Source organism: Aphis gossypii, chromosome 3 (assembly GCF_020184175.1).
Source record: "Aphis gossypii isolate Hap1 chromosome 3, ASM2018417v2, whole genome shotgun sequence".
NCBI lineage: Eukaryota > Metazoa > Arthropoda > Insecta > Hemiptera > Aphididae > Aphis > Aphis gossypii.
Genome location: NC_065532.1, coordinates 51,619,552 through 51,631,973, shown reverse-complemented (window position 1 = coordinate 51,631,973; position 12,422 = coordinate 51,619,552). Strand labels below are relative to the sequence as shown.

Below are 12,422 nucleotides of genomic sequence, written 5' to 3'. Positions count from 1 at the left end.
GAAATGTTGGTAATACATAATATACATAATTTGTAGTATTTTTGCCTTTAATATTATGAATCCAGCTTATGTTATTACTTAACTATTATTATTTAAGTCTAAATTCAATCGAATAGCTAGTTTATTGTGATAAACGTTATTTTGTAAATCAAACATTACACCTGCATATACAATCCAATTGTAATCTAATCCATCATGAACATGCAGATATACACTACATGAAGTCTAAAGCTGATAAGTTAACTAAACAACTCCACACTCGGTTAAGCTTTAGTTCATAACACAGTAAATCGTACCCTTGCCCATTAAAGTGGGAATTTTCGCTTTATGATAGTTAGAAACGGTGCGTATAAAACGCAATTAAACACATCATAATGACTATATATACTGCAAGTATAATGGGAAATAATATTAAAGCTAGCCGTATTGTCTTAAGATTATTATACTATAGATACGAATCTTCTAATTGTTTATAATATTATTAAATTATAAACTATAATGATAATATTTTATGTGTACATTATTGAGTTTATCACGCCAAACCTAAATCAGACAGTTTTACGTTTTAATAATAATTAATCCGTGTGTTATTTTACAGTTACCACAGACACATTAGAATCCATGTGAATGATGTGTACCTCAAATTTGAATGAATTTGCATATTATATTATTTAGAATTATAATTATGAAGTTTTATTCCTGCCTTAATAAAGATACGTATATTATATAAAAACATGGTTTTTATTAGAATTTATTATAATAGTTTATATATTTTCAGAGTTAAAAATAGGATCTGTGATAAAATATATACATATATAATATAATATATATATAAATAATAAATAATACATATATATTCAGTTTTATGTAAAAATACTATTAAATTATGATAACTGTAAAATGAGATGGCATAAGGGGATAATTATTAATCTCTAGAAAAAATTTTTTTTTCTTGATACAAAATTAAGCATTTTTTGAGTTACTATTGCATACTGTGATCTTAATTTGGTTTTAATAAATATTTACCAAACAATATTACCAATGCATTTACAAATTAACGGTTAAATTGATAAATTTCTATAAAAAATTAATTTTTTGTTTATAGAGTGTTTCATATCCATTTTATTTTTTAAGAATTATTGTTATTATATTATATAAAAAGGTGAGACAAATATAAAACAAAACGATATTATTTAATCATTAGTCATATTTTTTAATCACTCGTCGATTATTATAATTGTACAAAAACCCAATTTGTATTATAATCCTAATCTATAGATAACAATAAATATAAAGTCATACAAAATAATTGGTTATTTTAAAACTGTAAAGTAAATTTACAAATGTACTATGTCAAAATAATTTTGATAAATTCAACATACTTATTATTAATAGAATATAACTTTTATAATAGTATTTTTTTTTTTTTATGAAAGTTATCAAAATATGTATTTTTCGATTCCAAAATTTAAGTATTGAAGTATACGATATTTTTTAAGGCATCTTTTAATTTTATCCAACGTCAAGATAAGTTTTATTAGTTAATGAATTTACTACATAAAAATGATATACAACTTTTATCTTTAGCTATTAAAATCGAATAAAATGTTTACAGCCAACTATAAATGTTTCGATAAAGAAAAATACAATTTAATTTTACAATATATACACCACTTGTTTAAAGTAGGTCATAAATACAAGTTTTATGAGAATTTAAAAAATACCATTTTGTTTATTTAAAGCTATTTATATCATATATTCAATATTATAAAAATGAAATGTGATTTTTTTATAGTATACTATAGGTACATTGACTTAAAATAAAATATTAGCTTCAAGTAAAAATGTCTAATATAATTTTTTAGGCTAAAATAAGTTTTGTTTCTTCATAATTTAAGTTACAATTTATTTAATAAGTTAACGTTCCAAAATTAAATATCTTCTATTTGATGTATTTACCTTAAGTTTTAAAATATCTGATAATCAGATATTAGAAATATAAAGATAAAAATAATTTGTTTAATGATGTTTGGATTGTAGGCTCAGATGTATCTACCTACCTAGACTATGCAAAATAAATGTAGTTCATTATTTTGTTTTTATATTAAACAGCTTTTGGTTCGATATTAAAACTACCGTGTTGTGATTTTGTAAAAAATGAAAAAGATTTTATAGCATTAGGCAACAATTTTTCAATGATCAAATTAATTTGTCAAATAAAATAATGAACCCATTTTAATTTAAAATTAATTCCACTTTGAACATTAACTTCACAAAGTATTTCAAGTTGCTCTGAGCACTTTGTTTTATTACCCTTGTTAGTGTCTACTATTACCTATTATAGTCCGGTATTTCGGCATCAAGTGTTTAAGACGGACGTACACTTTTACCAAAACGTATAAGCCAATGAGCAAAGTTTTGGCAAAGTTCGGTTTCGGATATTGTTCGTGTTTATCCGACCAAATACGGATTTTGCCTTTTAGTTTTTCTTACCTAAGTTAATTTTAAGGTAGCTATAGCTTAATATTTAGTATAAAAAACTTTCAGTTTGTTTTGTACAAACTTATTGTAAATTATCATTATTTGAAATCGAAACATTTGAATTATCTATCATTTTGATTTTATACACTTTTATTTTTATTTTTTTATTTTTTAATGTAAAACTATGTTTTTATTAAAGCACTAACATATTTTATAGAATAAATCATTAAATACAGACACAATATATATGTTTAATAATAGGTATATTAGATGGACTTTAACTCGAATGGTGTGGAATTCTCTTAATTTAATAATATTAACGAATAAATTATGTAGAAATGTTTTTAATGTTTGGACTGCTGTTGATTCTTTTAAAATCATGATTAACTTCCTCAATGTCTAGTTGATTAATTTTTGATAATTTAATTGAATATTTATACAATAATTGGTTAATGCAACTATGCAAAGAAAGTTATAATAAACAGAAAACAAACGAAATTATTCGCCATTCACTTGACAATAGATCTTAATTCTTAAATGAACTATTCACGCTTATTGTATACCATTTTTCACCATTGGAATAAAATAGACTACAGATTGTAATGTTCGGAATAAAATTTCATAAAGCTGCTGCTAAAAGGATTCTGAAAGAAACTCGATGATTATAATCCATCATTTTAAACATTTTATATTTTTGGTTCTGTAATTTTAGCTTTAACGGTTAGTTGTAGTAATATAGCAAATTTTGTATTTTACTTTTAGCTTCAATATTAATGCATCAATTTTTTTAACTGATATTATGATTTTAAATTAGAATATAAATTAATAGATAGGTTAACCTAACCTAACCTAAGCAAATAATTTATTATTAAAACTTGTATAACTTAGAAAAGTAAGAAACTACACATTTTAAAATAATATTGGTAATTCATTTTTCATAATAAAAATGATTGTTTCGGTTATTTTCATTCTAGTTTTTGCAGAATTACGTAAATAGGTATATTATACATTATATTATATGATTTTTTTTTTTATTAATTAGGTATGTGTGATAATAATAATAATCTTTACTTTAAGGAATACAATTCCAATGTAAATATTTAACAAACAGTGTAGTACAGGGGCGGCTAAACAGTCGATCGAGAATAAAATTTCAAAGTCGATCATGTTAAAATTTATTTTTAGACTACGCGCCCTTTATGTTTCTTAATAATTATAGTAATTCAATTATAAAAATAAATTTCTATGGAAGTCGATCCTCAAAGGTGAAGTATATTTTTAGTAGATCGTGACCAAAAAAAAGTTTGGTCACCCCTAGTGAAGTACAATATAAACAATCCCTGATATTTAATGCATACGTTTATACCTAATAAGCATTTTTAAATAAAAAAGTATGTATAAGGTGAATTTAGTGACGAGGTGAGCTAGTTTAACACAAGGAACAAACATTTTAGTCTACCCACCCATCCACCCAATATTTTATCAAACATACAAAAAAGATGTGTACGTATTATAATATATATTATTTAATCATCAGTATTCATAATTTAGACGTATTAATTTTATATACATTATTATTAGGCCGTACGGCTTTTAAGGTAATACCACGAGTATAGAACATAATACAATAATTTTTGGGTTAGACACATTGTCACATAGATAATAATAACATACTGATTTGAAACTTATTAATATTAAGCAAGGTACTTAACAGTTTGATAAATTTGTTGCTTATTATTATTTTATTTATAAACCTAATAGTAATTTAGTGATTCTAGTATATACTTATAGATTAGGTTACTTAAATACGTATACTTAAATATCCATCCAATAAAAATTAGAAACAGCGGTCGCTCCTCCAGACGAGCTTCAATGATTATGACAAAAACTAAATAGTATAAAATAAATAAGTCCATATAATAGATAATAAAACAATTAGCATGTATAAGGATTTAAGAAAAAATTATCAGGCATAAAAAAGCGGGTAAGTGGGTACCGCTCTGCTGTACATTAGGTACAGTGTGGATCACTTTATATATTATAGGAGTGTTAAATTTAAATCCAACGATAGTTATCATTGTATACGAAAAATGATTCTGAATGAAGATGATTTGGCAGCCTAGGATATAATTTTCAGGGGTTGGTGAAAAAGGTGGTTTATGTTTTAATAGCCTGAATACACCAAAATTTAAGTTCTTTTATAATTAATGTAAGCTTAACTTATGAAAAATCTTGTTTTAAATTTCCAACTCTTAGCTACTCATGCAAAATTTTTATGAATTATACCTACAAAATAATTTGCAAGTATTCATGATTTTGACGAATTTTTGTCAATATTTGAACTTAGAATGCTAATAAAAAAAAGTGTGTCTATATATTCTTATAATTTTTAAATCACTAATAAAGTAATTTATGAGAACTTTTATATTAAATTTTCAAGTATTTTTATTGGGTCAAAAAATTTTACTGTATATAGGTAACACTAACATTAAAATTTGGTGAAAATTTTAAGTATTTACAGTGATTAGTTTTTGAATTACAACCATATAAAAAAATCGATTTACTCAATAACTGGTTTTGAGTAAAAATTACCGTTTTTCCATCACTTTTTTTTTGTTTTTCTCGATTTTTTTGAAAACTGTTGGAAAATGTTTACTTTTGACCTGTATAATGCACCAAGGATATTCACTTTTCTATTGGAAACCACCCCAAAAGTTTGAAATTGAAGCATTATTTCGACTAGTGATGCTGTACACAGACACAAAAAACACACATCATTGTAAAATCAATACATTTATCACTTCGTTCAGAATCTAAAATATTATTATATAATTTTAAAATGCATAGAACACGTGATTAACTATATTCCTAGACATTGAGGATTAAATGATAAAAATACAACAGTTAAAGGAATATGTAATTTTAGTGTTATACATAAAGTGACTATTATATTCTAATCAAATAATAGATACTATAACATGATTAAAGTATGTAATAAATGTTATATAATATAATATTATATTATTACATTTTATCTATATGATTGCTATTTAAATGACAATCCACATATTTTCTTACAACAGTGCTCAAAATGGTGTTCAAAATGATTTTTCAAGACATTGCAAAAATGTCATTTTTAATATTTCTGTGTTTTATGATACTTGGTGTTGAAGCTGGAAATAAGGAATTAATTGACCTTCACCGTGAAGAAAAATCAAATATTGAACTGGAATTGAAAAGTATCGTTAATAATACCTTTAAAGAAGAGACTAATCTTGAATATAAAGATAAAAATAACAGAACTAAAAGTAAATCAATTTTTGTATAATTCTTATTTAAATAATATACACGTTTATAATTAATCATCTCAAATCCTAATGCTACTGAAAGTAACATTGAATAATAACAATATAATAATAATGATAATAATAAAGACTACCCTGCTATGTATTATACGATTTTAAATGTACTTCATCATTATATTATAGGTCACTGTAATAGATTGATTAAATTTCTAAATGTGTAAAACTATATTTTTGAACGGAAATAACGTGTTAGATTCTATTTCTAATAATATTTTCAATATTATAAGTAATTAATTTTTTACTATCATCAAATTTGAACTAATTTTCATTAAAACCGTTAAGTACATTATATTATAAATTATTGTATTTATAAATTATACCTTTTTTTTTTTATTTAAATAAAATAACATAAATCGTGGGAAAAATTTGTATTTTTAATATCTAATTTTGTTAAGTTTAAATTTTCAAATGTCTACGACAGAAAAAAAGTATACCTATGTATGAGTTTTCAATATATTCAGATTTCTATAAAAAAAACCCTAAATAAACCGTTTAATTCATTTTTAATTCTTAGATAATAGAATATTGTAAAAATAAAGTAGGTAGGTAATTAAAGAAAATTAATCACATAAAAGTATACACTTGAAATGCTAAAAAAAAATGGTACCAAATTGTATTAAAATAACACTAAAAAATTCGATAAAAGTTTTATAAACAATTTAAAATGGAACTAAATATTTTTTAAGCAATATCATGTCTAAAAAATGTTAGTATGAATATTTTTAAAAAACTTAAATTAATCTTTACGAATTAAAAAAAAAAATCGATTAAGTCAGATATATTACCTTTTTTTAGTGTTTCTCATATTTTTTGTTAATTCTTAAAATATATTTTAAAAAGAGATAACAGTTTAAATTTTATTTTTCTAAATTATTCAACACACTAAACATTTTACTTTACAACTAATACATTAATCATTCCATTAACAATATAAAGATCACATATTTTCAACCATTATTAATGTTTATAATAGCTATATTGTTCATTTAAAATGTCCTGTAAGGTATTCAAAACTTTTCAGGAAAAACAAAATTCATAAAAGAAAACTTAGAAGATATTTTTAACAAGAAAAATAAAAAAAAATTAGATTGGTGGCAGACATGCCTTATTTATGAAATATGCCCTAGATCTTTCAAGGATTCGACTGGCACTGGCATGGGAGACTTACGTGGTAATACAAGATTTTCAACAATTTATTGTCTGTTTCTTTACCATTATATTATTATATATATATTTGGATATACAGCAGTATACATTTTACAGTTTGTCTTAATTGTCATTTAAATTAATTATTTTAGGAATTATTGAAAAAATTCCCTACCTTAAGTACTTAGGAGTATGTGCTGTCTGGTTAACTCCAATATACCCTTCACCAGGAGTTGATATGGGTTACGACATAACAGATTACAGAGGAATCGATGAAATTATGGGCACAATGGAAGACTTTGAGGAGTTAAAAAATAAACTTCACGAAAATGGTTTATATAATTTTAATTTGTATTGTAGTATTAAATAGAAAATCATGTTTACTAATAAATTTGAATTTTACAGGAATTAAAATTATACTAGATATAGTACCAAACCATACAAGTGATAAACATGAATGGTTTATTAAATCTGTACAAAGGGAAGAACCGTATACAGATTATTACGTGTGGGTCGATGCAAAATATGTAAATGGAACTAGACAAGTTCCAAATAATTGGGTGTGTAAATTTATAGAAAACTAATAATTGAATACTAATCCTAAGAGTATTTTTTAGATTCTGTACAGAGTAATGAATGTATTTATTTTACAATGTTTTTTTTTTGTGTCTGCAAAGTGAATATCCTTTTTGCATTATAGAGGTCATTTTCCAATACTTTTCAAAAAAATCGAGAAAAACAAAAAAAAAAGTGATGGAAAAACGGGAATTTTGTGCGCCAACAAAGTTATCAAATATTTTTTTATATGATTTTTACTCGAAAACTAATCACCGTAAATACTTGAAATTTTTACCTAAGATTGATATTAGTGTTACCTATATAAACAATTACATTTTAAAATATTTTGATTTTTTTGAGCTATTTATAGACAACTCGATTTTTCTTAACATTTTTTTTGATGGGTCGATAAAAAAATTTCGGATGACCAAAAAAACTTGAAAATTTAATACAAGATTTCTTATGAATTTTTCTTATTGTAGTTAAAAAAAAAAAATCTAAAATCACAATTTTTTTGTATAAGCGTTTAAAGATTAAATTTTTACGAAATATGTCAAAATCGTGAAAATTTACAAGTAATTTTGTAGTTGAAAATTCATAAAATTGGTAGTATTTATATATTAAGTTACAAATTCAACAATAAGTTTTTTATAAGTTTTCTTTCAAATAGCTATAGAGGACACACGAAGCGTCATAGGAAAAATTGTGTGCGTTTGAATTTTAAATTTTTACAAAATTGCATAACGATAACGATTTATCCTTTAACAATTTTTAAATATTTGTTATTATTTAAAAAATATAAATCACAGATGTTTACTTGTAAATTTCACCAATTATGTATACCGACATTTTCTTTAAATGATTTGATTTTTTAAAAAATTTCGCTTATTTTAATGCTATTTATAGGCATTATGAGTTAGTCTTATTAATTTTTTTTTTATTAGCGTGTGAAGTTCAAATATCGACAAAAATTGGTTAAAATCATGAAGATTTGTAAATTATTTTGTAGTTAAAATTAATAAAAAATTTGTATGAGTAGCTAAGAATTGAATATGTTATACTAGATTTTCCATATGTTTGGCTTACAATTAGTATAAAAGAACTTGAACGGTGGCCAATTATATCAAATTTGATCCTTGTTTAAATTTTTATGAAATCCAAAATTCACTCGTAAAATAATGATTTACTATCAGATAGTTTTAGGTTTTTGTTATAGGTAGTTAAAAATTATTAGAAACTTCAAACATACATTTAAATTGACATTTTCTGTACATGTTTTAATTTTGGGGTATTAAGGTCATTAAATCATAAACCACCTTTTTCGCCATGGAATTTAAAATGTAATATACTTTATATATTATATACGATATACTAGGCTGATAAATCATCTCTATTCATAATCGTTTTTCGTATACTTATCATTGAATTCAAATTTAATACGTAAACAATTGTGATCTACCGTACAGCAAAGCAGTTCCCACTTGACCACGTTTTTTTTTTTTATAAATGTAATGTCATACTATAAGTTAAAAAAAGTATGAATCTCTACATTATTGGTGTACATATGAGTTATTAAGATTAAAATTACAAATTCTTTAATAAAAGCAAAATAAATGGTTTTAGATATAATATTTTATCATTTTTTTTTGTAAATACACTACTTAGATGGCAGTATTTGGAAACACTATGTGGGAGTGGAATGAAATACGCCAGCAGTATTATTTGCATCAATTCTTTACTCAGCAACCAGATTTGAATTTTTGGAATCCATTAGTTCGCAAAGACATAAAAGTACGTAAGAGCTGATAAGAAAAAAATAAAAAAACGTTTTAATCAAACGATTGGTTATTTTATAAAAGGATGTGTTACGCTTCTGGTTAGATAAAGGTGTTGATGGATTTCGAATGGATGCAGTTCCATACATATACGAGAGGCAAGATTTTTTAGATTCGCCAATTTTAAATGATGGAACACTAGAAATAATTGATTATACGCAGGGATTAGATGAATGTTTTTATGAAGTAAATGACTGGAGATATTTATTAGACGAGTACAAGAAGAAGGATGGCAAAACAAGGTATAAATTATCAAATTTATTGTTTAGAATTCTAAGTGATGATAATTTAGATTGGTTTAAACAATTCACAGATTTATGGCCATTGAAACCTATTTGAAGTTTAAATATTCGAAGAAATTTTATGGAAATGAGACAAACCCTGGGGCCCATTTCCCACTAAATTCGTGTTTTTTTTCACCAAAGCATTTGCCTGCAAAAGAATATGTTGATAGGCTAACAGAACTGTTTTCAAATTTACCAACTGGAGCATGGTTAAGTTGGATTGTATGTAAAAATAATATACAATATACTTTTATAGATATACCTAGACAAGTCACTATGTACACCGTGCATATTATGATTCGTTTTATAAGAAATTTAATTTGTTTAGGAATTTTAATTAATTAATAATAATAAAAAAATATTTTTTAAAATTTTATTATGGTTTAGATTGGAAACCACGATGCACAACGGGCAACATCTAGATATGGATTGGAATTAATAGATGGTATGCACATGATACAATTGCTATTACCAACAGGAACACCTGTTGTTTATATGGGTGATGAATTGGGAATGACAAATACTTATTTGAGAAATGATCAGCGTTTAGATAAATATCGCAATTACGACCGTGAAACAGGTCGTACACCTTTTCAATGGGATTCCTCGCCCCAGGCTGGATTCTCCAATAAAACAAAGACATGGCTGCCTGTTAATCCAAATTATGTAACTTTGAATGTCGAATCTGAAATGGCCGCTAGACGTAGTCACTTAAAGATATTCAAAGAAATTGCAAATCTTAGAGAGTTAGAAGTATTCCGTACGGGGAATGTAGAACTTTATGAAATATCAGAATACGTATTTGCTTTTTCGAGGTAAAAATATTGAAATTAGAATAATCCTAACATATTATAATTATTTAAATTTTTAGAAGTATCAATTTTTTCAAAACTTACTTTATTGTCATCAATCTTGGATCAGAAATGGAAAATATTAATCTCAAAAAATTCAAGAAGTCATTATCTCCTAAAATGATTGTGAAAATTTCTAGTTTGTATGCTGAACAAAGTAATGGGTCAGTAAAAATTATATTTTATTTAACAAATATAATATATATATATATATATATATTAAATAAATAATGAAAATAACTTTAAAAGTTATTATAAAATCTAATTAATTATTTATTCAATTTACAGAGATATTGTTAGTGCTAAATCATTCACTTTGAGACCATCGGCAGCACTTGTTTTGGAGTCAATATTTTATTAACTTATGATTTTTAGTGAATAAACAATAATAATGAAACTAATCGATAATATTTTGTCTAAACCCTACGCGTTTATAATTTGTTTTTACAAAACTTATAATTATTTATATATAAAATAATATAGGTGTCATAGGATAAGTTAGGTTCATATATATTTTAATGTGGTTTGTGTCCCAAAGTGGTGGTTGATAGTCACGAGCGTAAGCGGTGCGCTACAGTACTTATACTTTTTCACTTGAAACTGCTGTGGACCAATCAACTCGTACAATTAAATCATTGCAAAATGAATCTTTAGACGCTTCATAAACATTAAAAATATAACTATAACGCAGTTGTACGTTTTAAAAAAATATATGTAAAGCGGTAATCCAACCACTACATATTATTATATAATAAAAAGTGAATACAAGATTGCTTAATATAAACATTTATTAAATTTTTCGAACATAGGAATTACTTAAAAATAAGTCCATGATTTTCATCAAACGGTCATAATTAATAAAACAAAATGCACGTAGAAGTTGTGCGTACGATATATACTAGAAATAAGTTATGAACCCCTTTTTATAATATAAATCTAGTGTATATTTGAGACATTCACTAAAAAAAAATTTTTTTACTCACACACAAAATTTCGTGACAAGTCACTGCAACCATCACATTAATTACAATTTTTTAGTGAAGGATTTGTTCTTGTCATATTATAGCATCCAATAACATAACACATCGATCTCTTTAATATGACACTCGTGTCACTTCTCGACATTACAATAATAAACATATTATATTATGTGCAATGAGATCATATTAACCTGGTCAGCTACCACGATCCACGACCAAATACGGTGCACCTTAACGATATTAATACAATAATAAATTAACAAACTAATTTGTGTTATAATATTTTATTTCTATTGAACTCATTGATTATGGAATATACATAATAGACATATAATATTAAATTATCGTAAATCATGACCATTATTTTTGTACACAGAAAAATTTGTAATAACTTATAACCTACTTAAATTTAAAAAAAAACATTATGTATACCTATGAATAATAACAACGTGTTAGAAATAAGTCAGCATTAGACCAAACACAGAAATATTCCCTGAAACATTTTAGAAGCCAAATTCGAAAATTGTGTTTTAACTTAGGCGGAACGTTTTATAACTTTGTCTCTAATTTTATGGTTAGATAGCGATCTTTTGATTTTATTAGAATAATAGTTTCCAAGAAGTTAGCGGGTAAATGCTTGTATTTTAATTTAAAATTGTATACACATACAATACATTATATGTGTAAGACAAGTTGGTCATATTGTATTACGTTATTGGTATACCAAAAGTCAAATGCTGTGTAATGTTATACATAAATAATATTTTTAATAAATTAAGGACAATATGACATTTCTTAATTTATTAAATGTAAAAGGTACATAAATAGATTTAATTTTTAAATTTGTTATTTGTTATTGATAGTATAAATAGGGATGTACCTATTCATAATAAAAACCTATATATTTATGAATAATAGGGAA

General features: G+C 24.5%; 2 protein-coding genes across 3 annotated transcripts in view; one reads left to right on the top strand and one right to left on the bottom strand.

Annotated features, from left to right (window-relative positions):
- LOC114119225 (head-specific guanylate cyclase) overlaps positions 1-12,422 on the bottom strand; it is a 243,658-nt gene that overhangs the window by 142,074 nt on the left and 89,162 nt on the right. The window lies entirely within an intron of this gene.
- LOC114119226 (maltase 2-like) lies at positions 5,579-10,921 on the top strand. Its single transcript, XM_050202564.1, has 10 exons — positions 5,579-5,789; positions 6,868-7,017; positions 7,145-7,324; positions 7,398-7,552; positions 9,216-9,341; positions 9,410-9,627; positions 9,699-9,891; positions 10,057-10,484; positions 10,541-10,684; positions 10,809-10,921. The coding sequence occupies exons 1-10, from the start codon at positions 5,585-5,587 to the stop codon at positions 10,879-10,881; spliced, it is 1,872 nt and encodes a 623-aa protein (XP_050058521.1). The 5' UTR covers positions 5,579-5,584; the 3' UTR covers positions 10,882-10,921.

Bases quoted from the DNA above. Each gene is read 5' to 3' on its own strand.
- LOC114119226 (XM_050202564.1), top strand. From the start codon at position 5,585: ATGATTTTTCAAGACATTGCAAAAATGTCATTTTTAATATTTCTGTGT. The intron at 7,325-7,397 runs GTTTATATAATT...TGAATTTTACAG, and splicing joins AAATAAACTTCACGAAAATG to GAATTAAAATTATACTAGAT. The intron at 9,342-9,409 runs GTACGTAAGAGC...ATTTTATAAAAG, and splicing joins TAGTTCGCAAAGACATAAAA to GATGTGTTACGCTTCTGGTT.